Below are 23,613 nucleotides of genomic sequence, written 5' to 3'. Positions count from 1 at the left end.
ATGATTTATTTTAAAAGTGAGTTAAGTGCTTGTAGAGACATGCCATGCTGCCAGGTGTGTGATGTCATAAGGAAGGATGGTAAATCCTTCTGTCAATGAATTCAACCCTGTCACAAGAAACCCTCTTTTCTCACTATAAAACAAAAGCACAGCTGCTATCCTTCTTGTTTGGCAACGGAATTATAATGGGAGATACACAGTAAGAAGCAGAAACCAAAGGAGTGCATGGAAATATTCACTTCTACCTTCTTAACAGTCAGCCATGTGGCCATAAGCGAGACTCTGGGGAGAGGCTCCTACCTGGTCCAGCAGTCCCATGAGGAGGACGGGCAGGCTGGAGTAGAGCACGTTGTACAGGGTGATGAACCAGTCCTCGTACGCCGTCTGTGAGGAGATGACACAGTCTCTATGTCACTTATAAGGAAAGCTGATAGTTATGTTCATTTGCTATCTCCAAGAGGAGGGTGGATCCAGGGACATCCCCAGCCTGAGTAGGGACGTCTCCTGCTGGAGTAAAGATGAGTCCGTTTTTATGGAATGGGTAGAATCAAAGACCAGGCCACAAAAACAAATTTCTCCCCCCAAATAAGTCAAGAACATACTCCAAAAGGTGTGGGTAAAAGGGCTATTCTATTTGAATAGTGCTGGAAAATGATTCAGTATCCACCTCCTTTTATTTCTTTAATAATGAATTAGAATACATAAAATTTAAAAAGGGGGTAAAAATCCCTTGAAGTACCACTAAATTTTTCTTTCCTTTTATTTTGGAAGCCTGGCATTGCCTTTAAGGCATTTTGTAAAGCAGAATTTGACTGAATACACAAGACATATTTCCTGGGGTGGAATACGAGGCCATGGGCCTGCTCAGGAGCAGTTACGTCCTTGACCCTGCAAGAGGTCTCTTCTGGCAGTCAGTTTCTGATGCTCCTGACATCATTGGTCGATGGCATGGCACCAGAGAAGTTTGGGCAATCAAAAGCACTGACTTAGGTTCATTTTTAATTAAAGATATGTTTCTGTTATATCACCATTTAACACATTAGATTTGTTCTTCACTCCTATTTCAGAAAAGACCCCCAAAACAAAACGAAAAAAGCTAGAGAGATGTGATAAGAGATCTATGATCCTCCAAAATCTATAAAACCCATTAGCCTTGGTCAAATACAATTTCCATAATTTCAAATTTGAACAATTTTTTATCACTATTCTTAATGTCAGTTTAACTTAGAAAAAAAATCTAAGGTGAGGACAAAGACATATAACTAAAAGCCAATAGACCATGACAATTTTCCTTTTTTAAAAGGTAAGATAAAATGTTTTTAAGGCACTGGAAACATTCAGAAAAGTAATCCACAATCTTAATTAATCTATGCCCCAACTATAGGGAGATGGTATCAAGACTGCAAATATGAAGGGGAAGAAACAAATATGTTCTTTAAGAAGTAGAGTTTTTATTCATTTAAGAAAAGAGCTCTTCTCATTAGGAATAATAAGTTACATTACCTGTGCAGAGTACCCATTGAAGAAGGAGTACCAGAAATGAACCAAAGTAAATGCAAAGTTTTTATAAAAGAAGTATCGCAGAAATTTGCACATCCTTATGTAAGACCACCGCCCATGCACCAGCAACAGTCTCTGCAGGTATCTGAATTGAGCGAAGGAATAATCACTTGACATGACGGCTTGCATGCCTTCTTGTCCACTTATTCCAACACCAATGTGGGCAGCTATTGGGCAGAGAGAGAAAGTAATATGAACCACAAGCCTATTTTAAGGTAAAACATTGAAAGGATAAAAAAAATGTTTCAATAGCAAATTGAAAACAAAGATATTCATGGATCAATAAAAAGAAATGCCCTTGCTCACTACCCACCACCCCAGGCCTCTGAATTCTATTCAAAGTCAGAGGTACAAGTTGCTAAACAGGGCGCATGGTAGGGACTCCATCAATATTTGCAAAAGGATTTCATGTGGGTGGTGAATTCCATTTGGGTTTTCTGCAAAGCCCATACATCTTCCCTCCAATCCACACGGTGAGCCCCAGGGGCCCATGTTTACCCCATGTGACTCTGCCTCCCTGGCCACAGCTAAGTCAGCCACGGCAGATATCTTCTGTGGTAGATACTACGAACTGACTCTCCTGACCATCATTCCATACTGTTCTAATCAGAAAAAATGGAAACCAAATAAAAACCCTACATTTCCCCCAGACTCCCTTGCAGTTAGGTGCTCTTCTTGCATTAGTTTCCACTAATTATAAATACTTGCAAGTGATTTGGAAGTGAAAGTGAATCCCTTTTTTGTGGTTCCTGCAGCAGACTTTATATCCATTCTCCACCTTCCTGGATGTCCATGGGCAACTGCAAAGGCTTCTCAACTGAAGGGCTCTTCTGAACACTCTCAAAGGGAGAAGAGTTCCTTTGGTTGGTGACCCAGAGGTAAGAGGCTCAGCCTAAAACCTGTTTCTCCAGTCCATCTAGAGCTTTTACAAGTACCAAATTCCCTGTATTAAATCACTCCCTTATTAAATGCCTAGAGTGGTCTCTTTCCTGTACTAAACCACAACTGACAGGAAAACTAATCAGTCTTTCTCTTAACATTTTGGAATTCAAGCAGTAAGTCAATGTGTGTGTGTGTGTGTATGTCTATCTTAAGTAAGTTCTTGAGGTGTGAGATAGATACCTTTCTTTTTGAGGGGTCCTGAGGGGTAGAGAAATAAAGTAGTATGGAAAGAGAGAAAGAGAAAAGACAGCCAAACAGACAACAGGTTCCTGGTGTAGCTTCCTGGTGGTATCTTAGGTACAATGAGACATCTTTGAGTCTTTTTTTATAAATTCTTTTTTCTCTTCAACTAGCATTATTTGTTCTCTGGTACTGTGCTCACCAGAGTTTTAAGTAAGACACTCTTCAACTTTCAAGAGCTTACCCCTGGGCACCATGACCTTCAGATGCACAATTTGAGGTTGGAAAGGTTTCCAGAGTGTTTAAAAGTGAAAGTCACAAATTTATTCATTCTTCCAATATCATTAAATAATATTTTCAAATTAGTAAATTATAAACTTCATGTACATCTTCAAAGCATGGAGTTGAAGACGTATTAAGATGAATTAGAAAAAATATCTTCAAAAGCAAAACTTCCCAGACTCTGAGAAGTGATCACCAATTCAGCAGAGTTACCAACTAAAAGAAGCTTTGAAATCCTTTCCCAGCTGCAGAATGTAAGGTCTGACCAATTCAAAACATAACTGTAGTGACTTATCTAAATCTAATTGTTTTCAGAAAATACTCTATAGGTCTAAAAAATAGAATGAATTATATCTCATTCAATATTTATGAACTTTTTAAAAACATACAAATAGCTGTTATGACCATTTGTGGTTGCCGAACTGCTCTTCTCTACTGAACTGTGGCCTTCTGTTTTTCTGAACAAGCAACAGAGGGAAATGTTGAGATTCTGTCTTGGCTGTCAGGGCTGAAAGAGAGGAACCCCTGCCATCGGAACTGGCACCGTCCAACCTTCCCATTGAGCAGACCCAGGAGGATATGTTCAATGAACACTGTTGCAGTTCACTGGGTTATTAAAGGCAATTGAACAGATGTGCTTTAAGGCTACTCTGTTTCTTTTAAAATCTAAATATAGGCACCTAGTTTTTTTTGAAGTTCCAAATGTGATTTTAATGCCTCACTGCTAGACACTTCATCATTGTGTAACAAACTGATTATTTCCTCAAGTTCCTTTCTCCCTTGCTGCATGTACATGCTGAAGTCTCAGGCAAAGAAGAGACACCTGTCTATCCACCCAGCCCAGAGACCTCCTTAGACATGAGAAGGAGAAGGCAGCTCATGAGATTCCTTGGATCTTTGCTAGGGGCAACTGTGTGAGAGGCTGCAATTCCTTCCACTTTTAAACAACGTTATGGAAACAGGTGCAACTATACTTCCAAGCATGGAGCCTATTAGCAAATGGTCATGCTGTTTGTGACAACTAAATTTCACTTTACTTACTTATAAACAAGTGTATTTCTGTATATTGCTCTGGATGCAGTTGAAAGAGAATATAGTTGTTATAAAGTATAAAAAGGCGCTAACAGTACTTAGATAAAGCTACTAACTTCCAAAGAGACCTCAGAATTTTCTTCATTTTCATCCAAAAATGGATGCGCCATAAATTATATGTAAAAGCACCTGGCATACAACAGAGCTTAATACAAAATTTTAAATAACTTAAAACAAGTTTCTAAACAGTTAGCTGTGTTGACTTTTTTTGATCCCTATCACTATCAGTTGGTGAACTCAGAGGGAAAAAACCTCTAAGTCAAATAATCAGGTGATAAATCTGCAAACCTCCCCCAACATATAGAAGCACACAAAATAATATTATGTATAGATGAACAAAAATAATATTTGAGTTACTTGTCCTGTTGGCACAGCTAGCTATGTTAATGATACATAATGGAAAATAAACTGTAGCTGGCTACAGAGGAAATACATGGATCTAACTCAGGGGAACAAATGTCATTCGTATGGCAGGACAAACAGGTACAAAAAACAATGAAGAGGAATGTAAATGAAAGTGGAGACAGACACATGCACTGATGAAAAAGTAAGAACACATACATTAAGTAGCTTACTCCTGCTGAGGAAGATAAAGTTGGAATATTCTTAGTATATATCAAGAAGAGGAGGAGGGGGAGACTGTAAGAAAAGAAAGAGATAGAGAATGAGTCATAAAGTAGACTGAATTAAAAGTATAGTAATACATAATGCATTTAAGCTGGCAAGCACAAAAGGGCATACATATATATATATGTACATTTAAGCAGTATTTCCTCTTAATAATATCACAGAGCTAAAGGTGACATCAGAGATAATTTTCCTATTTTCAGATGGGGCGCTGAGGCGTCAGAGGATAAGTTTAGGCATTTTCAATTCAAGATACACCCTTTAGATAATTTAGGGGAGAGAAAGACCTGGACCCAGGCATGTAGACAAGCCACAGGCATGGTTCAGCATAATTTAATAGCAGCACAAGTGTATTTTGGCACAATCAGACTCAATCTTTTAATCTGTGGGTACATCAGGTCTTCTGACCAGCAAAATGTTCCTTGGCTGTCTTGCAGAGAGGTTAGGGAATGGTGAGATCATGGCAGGGCTTTGCATCAACATCAGATGAGTTACTGTGAACTCATACCAGCTCACCCAACTCACACTATTGGAATGGTGAAATTCCAATAGATTTATCAGAGGCAAGAAGAAAGCTCCAGGCAGAGCTGCTTAGGGGAGGGAGAAGAGTAGTCTAAAAACAAATACCCAGGTAGTTCAGTGATGTATGCTGAGCTCAGCAGAATTTTTGGCAAAATGTATTAAATATCAGGGTGTTTAATAAGCCCTAAGGAAATATGGAACAAGGAGGGAAAAACTCAGAGATGTAAAATGTAGCCATATTTCTTTCCAAGAATCATTTTCCCACACATAAGGTCTTCTAGTTGATATTCTATGAGTGCGGCTGCTTTCCAAGGACAGTGCCATGAGCTTAGTCATCAAGGTTAAATGCCTCTTATTAAATGTTTGCTATGTGAAACCTAAGCAATGAAATCTGGAAAAACTACCCAGATATTGTGTGCCCTTATTTCTTTGCTTTAGCGAGTTTGGCCTCGCTGACCATCTGGGTGAGACTCACTTTTGATCATATTTACGTCATTGGCCCCGTCTCCGATGGCCAACGTGATGGCTTTCTTGTACCTCTTCACCAGGTCTACCACCATGGCCTTCTGCTTGGGTGTGACGCGGCAGCAGATGACTGCGCTGCACTCACAAGCCAGGTCAACAAAGTTCTTCTGCTGCTGCTCCTTTTTAGCATCAAGCCTCCTTTTACTTTGGGTCCGCATTCGTCTTTCCTCTTCTGTCCTTGGGAACTTCAGTTTCAGAATCTTACTTCTCTTGGTCTTCTTCTCTAGAAGGATTTCATTCTGTGAAATTGGAGAGGGAAAGGGTGACAGTCATTTGAGTTTTTATACCAAGAGGACCATTCTCAAAGCTTGCATGTATATAATTTATTATGAAACTTTTAATTATGAGAAGGGTAATTCTTGGGCTATTTCACTACTTAGTTTGTCCTAAATATAAAACATGTTTACTATAAAAATTTAGAATGCACAAAATGCACAAAGAAGAAAATTAAAATTATCCATTAATTGATAAACCAAGGGTAACCAGTGTTACCAGTTTGGTATAATTCCTCTTATGTGTACACAATATTAAGTTTTAAACTTGGGAAATTGCACTTTCATTATAGGCTAAGAGATTTTTAAGTTGGCAGTTAATATGTGAAAGCATCTAAAACTGGTCTATAATAAATAGTTTTAGTTTGATTCAATGGTGCAGATATGCAAAAGATACGTACCAACCAAGAACCAGTGATTATTAAAGCACGGTTTCCACCAGGTGGGAAGAAAGGTTCATACACTGGGGGTGCAAATTTTGCATAGACTCCTCCTCTATTCCTCTGGTTTTCCATCCTTGTTTGAAGGAGAGAACTGGGGGCAAATAAATTTTAAAAAGTGTTTAGTGTTTGCACATAAAGAGGCTCTTGTCTAAGAGATAATTTTGACAAATGCTCTTACAAAGTCTTGATTCCTCTACCAAGCAAGCACCCTGCTCCTGGCAATTCCATCAGGGGCCACTGCCTTTGCCATCCAAAGAAGGATGTAGTTGGAAATACATCCCAAGCAACAGAAGAAAGGCAATCCTGATCTGAGTTATAATATATGGGGACAAACCCTACTTTATTGGCTACTATTTGGTAGAAAGAAGCTTATTTGGACATAAACAAAAAGTTCTTTCTATTCTTGGGAAATTCTCAGTGCTTTATATCAACAAATGACCGAGAAGACCACATATCCACGTGAAAAAGAAATGAGCTGAGGAACTTTTGGAGCGGAGAGGACCATAACTATCTTGTCAAATCTCTTCATGGTACAAATAAAGAAACCAAGTCCAAAGAGGGGATGTGACTTGGCTGCAGCAAGATGATGGGAAAACTGGATTGAGGACTCAGGTCTCCTAACTCCTGGCCCAGGGCTTCCCTTCAGGGCTTAACATCACTCAAGAGCCATTATTTTTATCTTCAGGAGTAGGAGTCTCAACCTGGGCACTACTGACATTTTAGACCAGTTAATTCTTTGTTGTGAGGGGCTGTCCCATGTGTTATAGGATGCTTAGCAACACCCCTGGACTCTACCTGCTCAGTGCCAGCAGAACTTCCCTCCTCCACTGTGACAATCAAAAATGTCTCCAGACATTGCCAAACGTTCCCTGGAAGGCAAAATTTCTTCCCACTGAGAACCACTGTACTAGATCATGTATCTGTGATGGTTAGGTTCTGGTGTCAACTTGGCCAAGTGATTATGCCCAGTTGTCTGGTCAGGCAAGCACTGGCTTGACCATTGCTACAATGATATTTTGTGGCTGGTTGATAGACTGGAAGGTTGGTGTATTAAATCATCAGTCAGTTGATTGTATGTGTGGCTGATTATGTCTGCCATCAGCTAAAGTGTGTCTACCATTGAGATAATCCAATCAGCTAAGGCTTTTAAGGGAGAAAAGAGACTCATTGCTTCTTCAGCCTGTGAGCCTTTCCTGTGAAGTTCGTCCGGACCCGTCATTAGAGCTGCTAACTTCAGACAACCTGCCCTACAGATTTTGGACTCTTCCATTCCCAAGGTTGTGTGAGACACCTATATAAATATCATATTTGCATATGTCTCTTGTTGGTGCTGTTTCTCTAGAGAACCCTGACTAACACAATATCATTTATCCTTTTTTTAACTATATAATTTTCATTCTCAAACTGAAAATAAAGAGTGGCTAAGACAATTCATTAAAAGGTCAGAAGGAAAAAAAATACAAAGTTACCTTTTCAAACCATTCTTCAGGAATCATCCAGAAAGATGATTCACATATCTTGTAAAGGTAAACTTAGCTGAGAATATTATCATAAAATTTGCTATTGCATAAATTTTATCTTAAGACCCAAAACACTCTCAAAGAGAGACTGGAATTTTATTAATGTCCCCATCTATGAGAAATAAATAAAATCAAATAACTTGATACCAAGAAGTTTCTTAAGTAAACATACTAGGCATTTATTTGTCTATTGTCACTTTGTAAAACAAAAGCATGAAGAGGCAGGATGTATGTGCCTTTATTGAAACAGAACTGATCTATTTATATTATAAGGCCACTGATTCTGTATGTTTAATTTAGCAGAGAGCCTAATACAACTTGTAAAAGCTTTAACATTATCATCATTAGAAAGAAGACTAATAATGACCATCAATTTCCCCATCATTTTATAAGATCAGGCAATTGCTGTGTGTTAACAGCTTCATTTGGATTTGTAGCAACAGGTCAAGGGAGGGGTTGTAAGGCCAGAGTAATTACTGATCCATTAGCAAACCCATCAAGCTAACTGTGTAGGCACACTGGGACCTTCCTAACATGGCAGGGCTTTCTCACTACCTGTTTCCAGGTCGGTGGTGATTCTGATACAGGGCTAACTAATGTTTCAGTTTAAGCTAAGATTTGAACTACAAGGCTGGCCCTGTCTAAACAGATTACAAATAACCTACAAGATATAACCCACCAAAATACTTCCTTCCAGGTAGTTTTTTTTTTTTCCTTATTTTACGTTCTAAAGGTGTAATTTCTGAAAAATGCAATACATGAATATTAATTCATATTATTAGTGAGGTCACACAACCCATTTCCTTTTTTACCAGGTAAGCACTGAGGACTTCTAAGGAATGGAGAAAAATGGTCCCTCAAAGGACAAATAAAGGCTCCAAGGCCAGGTTTCCCAAAACCTGAAATCTGCGGAAAGTAAGGACAAATGATTGTATCTTGGAATTGCCTACTGTTCTCTTGCTTCCTTTAAATGTAAGGGAACTGATCTATAGGACATATTCTAACTCATGTTTCTCCATAACTGCCCTTGTAAAAATGTGATGTTACATGTCCTAATACTGCAGGCAGGAGGCTGTTTACTTACTTTATATCTTCCCCATAGCAGATAGTGGTGTCTTCAGTTAGAAGTTCACAAGCAAATCCTATATTTTCAGCGGTTTCTATAGCAGAATAAAACCAAGTCAAATATTCCCACTATTGAATTTAAGAATTGACTTTATATAGTAATAATGCTTTCTTCAATTAAAGAACATAACCAAATTCAACCAAACATGTTTTTCTGTGGCAATATACAGAAATCACAAAAAGGAAAAAAACTTTCTCTGTGAAAAACTCAGTGAAAATCAAAGTATAGTTTGAGATGTTTCAATAATAAAGTATACTATTGTATCAACTGATTATTTCATAAATCATTGTTCGTTAATGTACTAAACATACTCAATTCATGTGGTTTAATCACTCGTTAATGAAAAATAAAACAATTCTGTTATTTAAAAAAAAGAAAGGATAATTTCCATCAACCCTCACATGTGACTCCTAGTGAAGATATTTTTTTCCCTTTTTCCATTACCACCCACTTGGTGTTTATTTAAAGTCAGAGCTGTTTCCCTTAGCTTATCAGAATGTTTAACCCATTGATGATGTCAGAGAGAAAGAAATAATTTCTTTTCCTGAGGGAGTTTGTGGAGTGAATCATCAATGGCAAACAACTATTTGTTTAGCTCAAAATTTAAAAATTAAAATCTTTCTTTGGGTATAAAGTTTTAGTCATGATTTTTTGGGCAAGAAAAAGGGCAAGAAAACAAAAATTGTTGTAGTTCAGCACTTTGTATTGCTCCAGTCTGTGCCCCACAAATGACAAAGCGCAGGAGAAGACAGAAGGGATGAGAGGGATGGACGGCCCTCTCAGGTCAGGTGCCCACATCTGGCTGGAGGGATAAGATGGGTTATAATCAGCAAGAAATGACCAGGAGTTAAATTAGAAGGAGTAAACTCTCCTCCTGGGGGAGGTTAAGGAAGGACACAGTCAAGATGGGCTAGAATAGTGGAGGATGGTCTCTTAGGGAAATGGGTAGGGTTTGAATAGGATGGAAGATCATCTGAGGCATGGGAAAGAACAACCCTGAAGATCTGTGAATCAGCAGATATGCTTCCCTCACAGTAAGTTTACCCTTTTTGTCTCCAGTAAGCACCCAGATCTTAATGTCTGCTTTTGCAAGTTTTGAAATGGTTTCTGGGACTCCATCCTGTAGCTTGTCTTCAATGGCTGTAGCTCCTAATAGCTGGAATGCACATTTAAAAAAATAATTGACAAATAAGTAAAAAATTTCCTGTAATTGCAGTTTGCCAACCTGTAAAAAGAATTATACACCCTAGCGAGTGCTTTACTGGGGCCAACAGTCAGCCTTAACAGGGAAGGCTGTTGTGTTTGTTTGACAGTCACTGTAAACCAAACCAAAATGGCTGGAACTTTTCCTTAAAGTATGAACTATTTAATTTACTGAGACAAAAATGTAAGTACAAAATCAAAGGCATTAAAAATATACTTTCACTGTGTTTGTGCTAGTTTCCAAAGACATAAGCCAGTTCCCCTTGTTAATAGTCAATACTAGCTATTTGCTGAACATTTCTCATTAATCCAAATTCTGTATGTAGCAAGTACTAAATTTTTTTTTTTTTCCCATGGGCAGGCACCAGGAATTGAACCTGGGTCTCCTGCATGGCAGGCAAGAACTCTATCTGCTGAGCCACTGTGGCCCGCCTTAAGTACTAAATTTTGAAAAATTTCACTGAGAAATGGTCGAGTTTCTTTGTTATTTGCAAAATATAAATGTAAATCATTTCAGTAATTCCCATAATGTAATTAGTATATGCTGTTTTGCTACTATGTAACAATCATGGTGAGTCAATATTAGTGATTTAAAAATAATTAATCAGATCAGAACATCTCCTAATATTTTCTAGTTTTGGTTTCATACACTGGCAATACTTCTCTTTTGCTTGCTGAACAAAAGAAATTCATATGATCTAATTACATTGTACCAATTTCAAATGTTGAAATTAGATTGTCTTTCAAGCCTGAGATAAAAAAAATGTAATAAGACTGAATAAAATTTCCAATTCTGTTTAGAATATTGAAGAGAAAGTTAAAGGCTGAAACTCACAATTAAGTCTTTTTCAATCTCCTCATAGACTTTATCCAGAGCTTCGTCACGGTTGCTTGAGGCCACACTGGCAGCCATAAACTTTTTATTCCATTCTGCAAATTCTTTTTCTTCAATTTCCTTGTAGCAAAGGCACAGGGTTCTCAGAGTTTCACTTGCAAAGATCTGTTTTATTTAAAAGACAACCCGCATGCCCCCAAAACAGTTAATTTTATGTAATTCAAGGTCATGTTTGACATTTTACCTTGAAGTAATAAACTCAGAGAATTTAGAAAGAGACTGTGAAAGATGATGGGTACTGTGCAAATACATTCTATACAGGAGATGAAACTTCACTTTCATAGTAGACTTTGTTTTATTATGTATCCTCAGGTTCTTTGAACAGTACTTCTATTTCCAAATTAGTATACCTTTTTTCTAAGTCAAGTCACTGGTGTAAAGAAAATCTTGTTCTCTTTATGACTAAGAAAATAACAGATGAAGGGAGCTGTCTGGGGTGCAATAAATAGACTTGACAACTTTATAAATTTTCCCCTACAAACTATGTTACAAGTCTGATCGACTGGAATCTCAACCAAGTCCCTCAAACCAATTTTGAACTACATGAGGCACTTTTGAAACTGAGATAAAACATTTCAATAAATAACAGTACCTGGAAAATATCCCCTGGAAAACAAATTTAAGCTATTTAAAACAGCTTAAATATGAACCAGTGGAGTTTTTCATCCATTCATAGTCACATCTTGCCTAGCCAAGCCAGCAGAACTGGTTCACCCAACTGAGGGTTTGCTTTCAAAGATTCTTTGGAAAGTTCTGTGTTTATTTGATTAGCTTGCATTGTTTACATCCTCACAAGAACGCAGCCATTTTAACTGCTTTGGTGTTAGTATATAGCCTTAAAAATGTGACCCCACTTGATTAAACAACATATTCATCAGGCTTCTTTCTGAAGAACCTTTGGCTGGTTCAAAAACTCAGGCATACCTTAAAGGTATGTTCCCTTACCACGAACCCCCATGGTCAGAATGATTCACCACCTTTTCCCATGAGAAATTCATATGGCACATCAATTGCATTTCCCAAGGACACAAACTAGTAAAGATGAAGAACCAGCCTTCCGGGTCTGACTGATCTCCACCATACCTCATTGGCATTGTTAGGTAGAACCAAAGTATATAAAGATGGGAAAGCAATTCCAAATGTGAAAGTTCCAGAAATATGCTAAGTAATTGAAACACCACTGGACTAAGTATATAGCCTCCTAAGATAACTAGTTTGAAACAATGGAGATCAAACTGATTTACCAAGAGAGATATCAGAACTCAGTTGTTCAACACATTGCTCTGTCATGACACATCACATACAAATGCTTTCTTTCCTTCACTTTATGCTAAGAAGTTGGCTGAGTTGTTGGGGGCCATATAGATATCAAGACTACAACTTAGGAGGGAGGCATAGCTTGTCCGAAGTAACCGGAAGAGAGATAAATCATTCTTCTAGGTCAGACCTACAGACCCGGACTCGTAGGCAGGCAAAGGCCACCGTGCTCATTTTCAGCAAAAGGGGCAGAATTGGAATCTAGTCTGCATATTCCTACTTTGGTGTTCATTCTACCCAAAAAAACCAAGGCAAGGGAGGGTCAATGGCTAATATTGAACTTTCACTCAAGGTTAAGAGACAGTAACAGAAGTAAGTTCAGAGCCTGTGGCACAAAGAATGAAAGTGACACTTACATCCAGGGCCTCTTGGGTCTCTTGTTTAGTAGGATTTATCCGATATAGTCGTTCATAAATCACAGTGTCAGCCCCTTTACAGTAAAGCCTGATGTTGCCTTCTGGAGTTCTTACTAGAAGCAAGGGAAAGAAAAGCACATTAACAGACTTAAGTTTGATTTCTTAATAGAACACTACATTTGTAAAGGTAACATGAAGCATTCATTTATTGGTTTAAAAATCACAATGCACCTAGAAAAGTGTTATCCTCAATAAAGTTGGCAAGGTATTTTTCACAGTGTAATAGTGAAATAAATAGGAAAAGATTCCTTCATAGTCAGCTCAATTCTCCATATCCTTATTTAGTAACTTTCTACTATATGCCACACCCTATGCTAGCTACTTTCTTCCATAGAACCTTGTTTGCCTATGACAACCAACAAGAATCTTTCTTACCTATTGTGATAGTTTGGAGGTTATGGACCCCAAAAAAGATCATGTTCTTAAAGTTAATCCATTCATTCCTTGGGTATAGACCTATTGTTGATGGGATCTTTTGATTAGGTTATCTCAGTTGAGGTGTGCTCCAGGCAGGTCTTAATCCTTTTACTGGAGTCCTTTATAAGAGATGAAATTCAGCGAAGCTCAAAGAGAGAAGCTAAGAGAGACAGAAGTTAAAAGAGAGGAACGTACAGAAAAAAGCCACAGATAGAACAGCCAGAAGCTGAAAGCAATGCCATCCAGGAGAGAGGAACCAGAAGACCCCATCATGTGCCTTCCCATGTGACAGAGGATTCCCAGATCACCAGCAGCTTTTTCCAGGAAAAAGTTATCATCCTGTTGATTCTCTGAATTGCACATTTCCACAGCCTCAGAACCGTACACTTGTAAGCTAATAAATCTCTACTGTTAAAAACCAGTCCACTGCTGGTATATTGTATTTTGGCAACTTGAACGAACTAAAACACCTATAAATTCACACCACTTACTCCTTTTAATACTTAGACCAAAAATGACTTCTTGAGATAATTTTCTTGTATTTTTTTTTTATCTGTGCAATAATTTTAATTGTAGTATTTGTTACATCACTAACTGGATTTTCAGTTCGCCAATGTAGAGTCCAGGTATGATAAGGTTTGAATAATGGCAGGCACACTGAAAGCACCCAGTAAAAATGTGTCTGTAAGAGTGCAGTTGACAGCTAAACCTATATATATATATATATATTTTTTTTTTTTTTTTTTTTTTTTTAAAGAGAGAGGGAGGAAAGGAAGGAAAGAAAGACAGAGAAGGAAGGAAGGATGGAAGGAAGGAAGGGAGGAAGAAAGGGAAACATCTTTATTTTTATTATATTTTGTTTGTTTGTTTGTTTTTTACATGGGCTGGGGCCGGGAATCGAACCGGGGTCCTCCGGCATGGCAGGCAAGCACTCTTGCCCGCTGAGCCACCGCGGCCCGCCCTAAACCTATATATTTTTATTGGTTAAAAATTCAGTATTATAGTTTAGAAACCTTGTGGACACCACTTTAACCAGAGATCAAAGTTAATATCACCATTAATGGAACAAACAACTTTAAGTGCCTTCTGATGTGATACTCCGAGAAAAATATATCACTTTCTACCAACCATGTGTAACTTGAATCCCATCATGAAGGATCATCAGACAGCCCAAATTGAGGAATACTCTACAAAATAACTGGCCTGAACTTTTAAAAAATGTCCGTGTAAGATAAAAAGGTTGAGAAATTGTTTCAGATTAAAGGAGACCATAATTATGATGAATTAATGCAAGGCATGATGTTGGGTTGGATACTAAACCAGAAAAATAAAAGGAAAGAAAGGAAGAAAGGCAAGAAAGATATAGGAAGCAAGCAAACAAGCATTATTGGACATCTGGTGAAAAATGTCTGTAGATTAGATTTTGATAATCGGTATCATGTTAAATTTTCTGATTTTGATCATTATACTGTATATATCTACATATAAGTGAATGTTCTTATCCTTGAAGCATTTAGGGGTAAAGGGAGATTATGTTTGCAATTTACTTGCAAATGGTTCAGGAAGTAGTCACCTGTATATGTAATGAAAATGACAAAGCAAATGTGGCAAAGTATTAACAGATGGTGGATACGGTAAGATAAACAGGAGCTTTTAAAAACAATTCTTGCAACTTTTCTGTAAGTTTGTAATTATTTCAAAAATATGAAGTTAAAAAGAAATCAATATGAGGGTGATCATCATCCTCCCTTGGTGGCTTGGAATAATGTGTCTGGACTGGAGGTATGATCTTGACTCATTAGCACAGCCCTGCTATCTTAGAGCTTCTCTTCCTTCCTGACATCACATGTAGAACAGAGGTGCTCAAAAGGGCAGGCAAAATCAAACAGGTTGTCCAGCTGTTGCTCTGTGTGTCTTACATCGGCTATCTTAGATGCACTGCTAACACCCTTTATTTGTCCTTCTTGAAGAATGTCAACAGAATTTGCAAGATTCAGATATATTGCCACGGTCATTTTGAGTAACAGACATTGTACAGAAAGAAGGAAAAAAACACCTGCTCCGATGAGTCTGATAAAACTTTCCACTATCCAAGTAGTTAATCCATTGCCTGCTTTATCCTGCATCACTTAAAAAAAAAACACGTGAAAGGCAGCATTTAAATGAACAATTAATAGACAAACAGACATACTCTGAGAAAGACCTACCAATGACGGACATTCGCTTCCGCTCGCTGTTAAAGTCTAAAAGGGCAAGAACATGGTAGGTCCTTTCTGTTCCCAACTCACTGATGGTGATCGTGTTCTGGGTCCTTGCGAGGAAGACAAAGCCAAAGTTCCTGGCAGCACTCACCAGAGCGCCTTCATCGGGAGAGGCTGCCTGGTAGTTGAGCTGACCTGACAGAGAGGGCAGGAGAGACAACCAGGCAAAGGTGAAACTCGAGGTCACTGCTGAGGTTCATGCAAGAGTCAGACTGTACCGCAAGGCCCAAAACATCCCTGTGATGGTGCCCCCAAAAGAAATGTAAAGTCCTGCCCCCCAGTACTTCAGAAAGTGATCTTCCTTGAAATTAGGGTCTTTGTAGATGTAATTAGTTAAGATGAGGTCATTTTGGAGTAGGATGGGCCCTAAATCTGAGATGATGGTGCCCTTATAAGAAGAGACATAGATAGAGAGGAAGAATACCATGTGAGGTAAAGACACACAGTCAGGAAAACACCATGTAAGGTAAAGACGCATGGAGGGGAGAATGGCGTGTGAGGTAAAGACACACAGAGGGGAGGATGCCACATGAGATAAAGATGCAAATTGAGGAGACCACCACGTGAGGTAAAGATGCACAAAGGGGAGAATGTCATGTGAAGACAGGGGCAGAGATCAGAGTGATAATTCCACAAGCCAAGGACTGCTGGTAACAGCCAGAAGTAAGGAAGATGAAAGGAAGCATTCTTCCCTTGTAAACGTTTCAGAAGTTCAGTCTCACTGCCACCTTGATTTCGGACTTCTAGCCTCCAGAACTGTGAGACAAGAAATTTCTGCTGTTTGAAATAATTTACTTTGTAGCACTTTGTTATGGCAGCCATAGGAAATGAATGCAATCCGCAAGAAAACAAGTCAGGTTATGCCAAGTTAAAGCTTTTAACACTTTACAGTTCTAATTCTAATTGTAAACAGTAATACCAGAAGTTAAAAAATTGGAAGAACAGAAAAAAAATTCCCATAACCCCTCCATCCAGAGAAAAAAAATAAACAAAAAAGCCACTATTGACATTTTGTCATAATTCCTTTAAATCTTTTCTTAAATGCCTATTTCTTATGTAGTTTCTATACTGCTGGATACACATTTATATCCTGATTTTACCTGCTATTATATATTTATTTTTTCTTTAACTTTTTAATTGTGTAATATTTATATAAAGCAAAGAAAGAAAAAAGCAATAGTTTTCAAAGCACTCTTCAACAAGTAGTTACAGGACAGATCTGAGAGTTTGTCACAGGCTACCATACCATCATCTCAGATTTTTTCTTCTAGCCTCTTATATTCTGGAGCAGCTAGAAGGAATAAACATTTCTTTATCATCACAATCAACTTTTTTTTTCTTGTTTGTAAAAAGTAACATACAGAAAAAAGCAATAAATTTCAACGCACAGCACAACAATTAGTTGTAGAACAGATTTCAGAGTTTGGAATGGGTTATAATTCCACAATTTCAGGTTTTTACTTCTAGCTGCTCCAAGATACTGGAGACCAAAAGAAACATCAATTTAATGATTCAGCAATCATATTCATTTATCAAACCCTACCTTCTCTGTATAACTCCACCATCATCTTTGATCTTACTATCCCACTCTTAAGGGGTATTTGGGCTATGACCATTCTAACTTTTTCATGTTGGAAGGGGCTGTCAATAATATAAAAAGTGCTAACACCCTTTATTTGTTCTTCTTGAAGAATGTCAACAGAATTTGCAAGATTCAGATATATTGCCACGGTCATTTTGAGTAACAGACATTGTACAGAAAGAAGGAAAAAAACACCTGCTTTGATGAGTCTGATAAAACTTTCCACTATCCAAGTAGTTAATCCATTGCCTGCTTTATCCTGCATCACTTAAAAAAAAACACATGAAAGGCAGCATCTAGGTACATGGAACTATCTGATGTTCTGGAGAGGCTGGACCCTCTAGGATTCAGGACTTATCTGGTCCAGGGACGATCTGGAGGTTGTAGGTTTCTAGGAAGTTACCCTAATGCATGGAAACTTTGTAGAATCTTATATATTGCCCTAGGTGTTCTCTAGGATTGGCTCGACTGGTTTTGGTTGGGGTTTAGCAAGTTATGATAAGCAGCAAGGTCTAACTGAAGCTTGCGTAAGAGCAACCTCAAGGGTAATCTCTCAACTCTATTTGAACTCTCTCAGCCACTGCTACTTTATTAGTTACACATCTTTTCCCTCTTTTGGTCAGGATGGAATTGTTGATCTCAGGGTGCCAGAGCCAGACTCATTCCTGAGAGTCATCTCCCATGCTGTTGACATTATATTTTGAGCATGTTTTATTTGAAGCAATGTAAACATGCCACCATATGGATGTATCATAATTTACTTTGTATCATAATTTACTTAACCATTTTCCTGTTATAGGCCATTTAGTTTATTTCCAAATTTGTTTGCTATTAAAAATAACATTGGGGCGGGCCGCGGTGGCTCAGCGGGCAAGAGTGCTTGCCTGCCATGCCGGAGGACCCCGGTTCGATTCCCGGCCCCAGCCCATGTGAGAAACGAACAAACAAACAAAATATAATAAAAATAAAGATGTTTCCCTTTCTTCCTCCCTTCCTTCCTTCCATCCTTCCTTCCTTCTCTGTCTTTCTTTCCTTCCTTTCCTTCCTCTCTCTTTAAAAAAAAAAAAAAAAAAAAAAAAAAAAATAACATTATAATAAAACATCTTGCATTTAATGGTTTTTTCCCTGACTCTAATTTCTAATAATTGATTCCTAGCAGTGAAAATACTATGCTAGACAATATCAATAATTTTTAAGCCTCTTGATATATATTACTAATTTGTCTGCTGAAAGTTTGTAGCAGTTCATCTTTCCTTTAGAGGAGTGTGTGTTTACTTTACCATAGGTATATTTTCATTAAAAAAATCTGTCAATATGAACACTATCTTGATGTTTAAAAGTCAAATAATGTAAAACTGCCCTCTATTCACCACTACACTTCATTGAAGAAAATTCACAATGTTGAATGAAAGAAGCCAGACATGAAAGAACACATTATAAATAATCCCATTTATACAAACCACAAGGCCAACAAAGCTAACTTGTGCTATTCAAAGCCAGAGAGTAGTTAATGATAGAAGGGACCATTAAAGAGGTTTCTGGGGGATTGATAATGTTCTGATTTTTAAAATCTGGATGCTTATTACATGGGTATGTTCAGTTTGTGAAAATTCACGAGCTCTGTACTTGTGATATATATATGTCTCTGTATACATATTATACTTCAATAAGAAGAAAAAAAAACCCTTGCATATTTAAGATTTTCCATTTTTCCATTCTAGTTATTCTGTGTCAAAACAGAAGGTAAAATTTTTCTATGGTCAGATGAGTTCTTACAGAAAAGAACACTCAAGTTTTTCCATCGTATTTGACCAGGAGGTGGGGCATGAATGCATGGACAGCTTTATATACCATCATTTTCTTGGATGTACCACACAGGACATGATGCGCCAGGGTGAATGGCTATAGGAAGAAATAAACACTCCCTCCTTCCCTTCTGCCTTCACATACCTGCTCAGATGGTTTCTCTAAGTCAGTATTAATTGTTTCCTACTTGGTAATTAAGGATGATACTTTATGCTCTCTCTATTCATCACTCACAAAGTCATACATCAGAAGTTATCAATGTGCTTTCTAACTCCAGCCATTCTACAAACATACACAGATGCCAGCAGGCAAAATATTAAACCACAGCTAAGTAAGCAACAGCAAGAATACAACTCCATCCCTTCAATTTTAGCTGGCACAAAGATGAATTGTACAACATCAATGGCAAACTTATTTCCAACAGCAAAAAAGGACCAAAGATGACAAAAGAAAGATTCTGAGAGTAAGACAATTGAAGGAAAAAGACAGTCTTTCAATTCTACTCTGGCAATGGAATCAAAGAATTGCAGGATAATAGAGATAGGAAGAACTTCCGGCACCTGGGCCAAACTCAAACTTTATGTTTACAAAAAGAAACCTGGATTCTGAAACTATTCCTGAAGAAAATTCATCATTCAATCCCACATTTTGAGGCAATCAGAGACCTTCTTTTCTTATGTAGACAACTCTGTAGAACATGAAATTGATGTCAACAAAATCCTCCCCTTAGTTCTGATCTCAAAATGACTCCATTATCCCCACCCACAGATAACTCTTGCCTTCACAGGCATAGGCTGAACTTTCTCTCAACTAATTCTTTGTTCCATGCTCCTTAACTTCCTCTCTCCATTTTGCATCTTGATGTCTGCCTGGGACAGTGGTTAAACATTCAGATTCTGGAGCCAGAGGTTATTTACTAGCTATGTTATCTAGGGCAAGTTACTTAACTTATCTGTACCTCATTTTTTCCCCTGTGTAAAATGCTAACAATCATGTACATACAGGTCTTAGAATAGAGTCTGGCACAATAAACACAACAAAAGTGTTAGCTATTGAGATTGCCCGTTTCATTCTACTGAAAATGCTTTGCTTAAGGGCACCATGACTTTTTGAGGATCACCACCTCCTCAATTCTCATGTGTCCCCATCTTTGGAAGGCAGCTGACAGGACTCGGTGGCTTCCTGGCTGCAGTACACACTGGTCTACTTCATTGACCAGTAAATCTCCTCCATGGGTTTTCTTTGTTCCACTGTGTTTGTACATCTGGGGAGGCCACAAATTTCTGGTTCTGAGCATCATTCTCTTTTCTACCCTAGCAGTTCTGTAATAGAATGGGCAGGCAGCCCACATAGCAACATCCTGGAACAGGAAGACACTTTCTTCAGATTACAGTTATACCTTCCACATTGTAGGGTTTAGGGGCCTCTTGATTGGCAGACACTGCCTCTCCCATTACTTTTACATTGCATAATTTTAATCTTTTTAAAAAAATTTCAAATCAGCCTTTACTGGCCTGAAAACCTGTGGGGGTAGACCCTTCATCCTCATTTTCCTTTGGAAATCATATAAGAACTTAGCTTTTTCTTGTATGATGCCAGAGTCTACTGGAATGCCTTTTTAAAATAACAATCCTGCACCCAAAAGAATGTTGCACTTTCTATGCATGAGAGATGTGGATCTTGTGGCTTATGCAAATGCTTTGCAGTTTTTGGTGTAACTGCAGCAACAGCTTCATGAATTTTTATTTTTTCATTTCTCTTGACATGCCTTATGGTTGACTCATTAACACCATAAGGGCAGCCAACCACAGCAGCTGTTTTGTGCCCTCCACACACACCCCAAAAAATTACCACTGAACTTCTTAAGCCAAACCCAAGATATATCAAAACTACAAACAGGAAGAGTTGCAATGTGGAAGGGGTAACTGTTCATACATCCCCATTCCCTCTTTCATGTCCAGACATCCTCCCTGAGAATAAGAATCTTTGGGGATCTCAGGAAATATTACAGAGACCAGCCAATACCTATATGGTGCTCATGTATGCCAGACTCAACTCCCTGAGCTTTACATATACCATTCTCTTTAATCCTCAGAGCAACCTTATAAAGAAGGAACTTGATTATTACCATGCTCCACATGGAAGGAAGGCATAGAGAGGCTAAGTAACTTGTCCAAGGTCAACAGCTAGTTACCACTATAGCAACAGAGCTAGGATTCCAACACAGGCGGTGTGGCTCCATTGTGCTAATGAGGAGAGGTAAGCGTGAATGATATGGGACTGGAATATATGCTGAGAACTTCCATTCTCTTTTTGATCACATTCACTTCTACTTCTCGGCAGATAACTATAAATCTATATTTTGTACCTTGATAATTCCCATAGGTTTTAGATTCACATTCCCAACCTCTGCTCGAGATTTGGCTGTCAGAACACTCAAAGGCAGTGTCCTCAAACCACAAATCCCCACCTACCTCTCTTCTCTCATTACCCTGATCTCTTAGTTTCCTCCATGTGATAACAACCTTTCAGGTCCCACCACAAAACAACTCATTTACCTTTCAGATTTCTCTTTTCCTTTGATAGCCTCATCCTCTTCAAATCATTCCTGATTTGAAGAATAATTTCCAACGTCCCTGGCTTTCTCACTCTTTGCAAAGAGCCCATCCTAGTTCAGGTCCTACACTGCTGCAAGGACCACCAGTGTCTCCCTGCTCCTGGCTGTCACACACAGCAGTGCTGCTCTTCGATCTTGGCACATACCTATCTAAAGACTTTTAGGCTACGAAAGGTCTCCAAGTCTTTCACCCTCGGATTTCACATGGCTTCTGTGAGAGCCAGGAGTCTGAGGTGGCTCCTATGATTCCTGCCCCTGCCGGCCAATTCACTCAGGCACTAATCTAGGTATGGATGTGCAAAAATTTTGCAGATAAAATTAAGATCCCAAATCAGCTGACTTTAAGATAGGGAGATTATCTGGGAGTGCCTGACCTACTTAAGTGAACCCTTAAAAGGAACAGGGCTCTTCCTAGTGAGAGTGATTTGAAGCATGAGAGGGTTGTGTTTTAGTTTCCTTTTGCTGCTCAAGCAAATACCATGCAATGGGTCAGCAATTGGAATTTATTAGCTCATGGTTTTGAAGCTAAGAGTACGTCCAAATCAAGGTGATGCTTTCTCCTCAAACACTGAGGCATTCTGAGACTGGCTGCCAGCCATCCTTCGTCCTTAGTCACATTGCAAGACACATGGTGGCCTCTTCTGGCCTGTCCCTTTTCTTCTAGGTTCTGTTGATTTTAGCTTTTGGCTGTTCCCTTGTGGCTTTCTTTCTATCTTTCTGGATTTCATTCTGCTTATAAAGGTATCCAGTAATAAGATAAAGATCTATCTTAATTGAGGCAGGCCACACCTTAACTGAAGAAAACTCATCAAAAGGTTTACCTATTACCATTGGTTCACACCCACAGGAGTGGATTAAGTTTAAGAACTTAAGTTTTTTTGGGGTGTACATACAGCTCCAAACCGCCACAGGGTATGATGCCAGGGAGAGACTCCATGACTGGCTGTGAGGATAGAGGGAGCCACTTGGCAGGGAATGCAGTTGGCCTCTAGGATCTAAAAGCAGCCTTCAGCTGAGAGCCACCAAAGAAACCTTGGTCCTACAACCACAGGGAACTGAAGCAGCCCTAACCACTTGAGCTTGGAAGAGGACATCCAGCTCTAGATAAGAATGCAGCCTCACCTAGTAAGATCCTGAGCAGAGAACTCAGTCATGCCATGCTAAGACTTCAAAACAACAGGCCGTGAGCTAGTAAAGGAGTTGTTTTAAGCTGCTGAGTTGTGGCAATTCATCACAGAGCCAAAGAAAACAAATGCAGCTTCTCCCATCTAAGTATCCATTGTAACCCACGTGTACTGAACACTCAGACCACACACTGTCTGTTGAACTAGTCAGATATTTATGGCAACACATATAAAAGGGTTTCCGCCTCTTCTTGCTGATGTTACGCATTGATAAAAGACTTGCCAATCTCCATTCTTCTGATAAAAGAGTGACAATGATAGCAAAAGAACAAAGGGGCATGGTGGAATGAAAGGAGCACTGGACTAGACATGAGTTTTAACTTGCTGTGTAACTTCAAGCGGTCATTTGTCCTTTCTGGGTCTCGATTTCCTTATCTATAAAATTTGGAGGTGTGGTCTCCAAGGCCCTTTCCAAAGAACCCTTTCAACATACTAATTGCATCAAAGCAAAAACCAACTTCACATTTGACTTCCTGCTCCTAGACATCCAATTCGTCTCCACCCTAAGTGGCTGGAGCAATTACCCATCATATACTGCATTGAGGACAGGTTCCCCAGGAACCTTTTCCTCAACTGATAGTGGCACAGAGACCTAGAAAATGTTAGGTTGGGAGGTATTCTGAACATCCAACCTTCTTCCCGCAACACTGATGGAAGCCTGTGTTCAGAGAAGGGAAGGAGCTTGCCCAAATCATGAGTTACAGCAAAAATCAAAACTGGGACAGCCTACTTCTAGCTAATAGTCCAGAGCTCTTCCCATAATTAACACACTGGGAACAAAAAATAAAACAGAGCTCACAGATGAATGTACATTTGCATAAGTT

General features: G+C 38.7%; 1 protein-coding gene and 1 long non-coding RNA gene across 3 annotated transcripts in view; one reads left to right on the top strand and one right to left on the bottom strand.

Moving 5' to 3' along the window:
* Positions 1-9,482, top strand: part of LOC143662031 (uncharacterized) — a 29,939-nt gene extending 20,457 nt beyond the window's left edge. The window contains exons 2-3 of one of the 2 annotated variants that reach the window (XR_013165104.1): positions 2,316-2,438; positions 8,781-9,482. This is a non-coding gene — a long non-coding RNA (uncharacterized LOC143662031). Of the gene's footprint in view, positions 1-2,315; positions 2,439-3,431; positions 3,660-8,780 lie in introns of those variants that run through there. The other variant, XR_013165105.1, reaches the window with a different exon arrangement.
* ATP8B1 (ATPase phospholipid transporting 8B1) overlaps positions 1-23,613 on the bottom strand; it is a 127,557-nt gene that overhangs the window by 5,021 nt on the left and 98,923 nt on the right. Inside the window, exons 16-24 of the mRNA XM_077135377.1 lie at positions 15,547-15,735; positions 12,863-12,975; positions 11,130-11,294; positions 10,136-10,247; positions 9,050-9,125; positions 6,404-6,536; positions 5,681-5,969; positions 1,504-1,727; positions 301-384 (exon numbers count right to left, since the gene is read on the bottom strand). Of these exons, the coding sequence (XP_076991492.1) occupies positions 301-384; positions 1,504-1,727; positions 5,681-5,969; positions 6,404-6,536; positions 9,050-9,125; positions 10,136-10,247; positions 11,130-11,294; positions 12,863-12,975; positions 15,547-15,735 (1,385 nt within the window). The remainder of the gene's footprint in view (positions 1-300; positions 385-1,503; positions 1,728-5,680; positions 5,970-6,403; positions 6,537-9,049; positions 9,126-10,135; positions 10,248-11,129; positions 11,295-12,862; positions 12,976-15,546; positions 15,736-23,613) is intronic.

Source organism: Tamandua tetradactyla, chromosome 18 (genome assembly GCF_023851605.1).
Source record: "Tamandua tetradactyla isolate mTamTet1 chromosome 18, mTamTet1.pri, whole genome shotgun sequence".
Taxonomy (NCBI): domain Eukaryota; kingdom Metazoa; phylum Chordata; class Mammalia; order Pilosa; family Myrmecophagidae; genus Tamandua; species Tamandua tetradactyla.
Note: the sequence above shows the minus strand (reverse complement) of the source record. Positions and strands in the feature narration are given on the sequence as shown.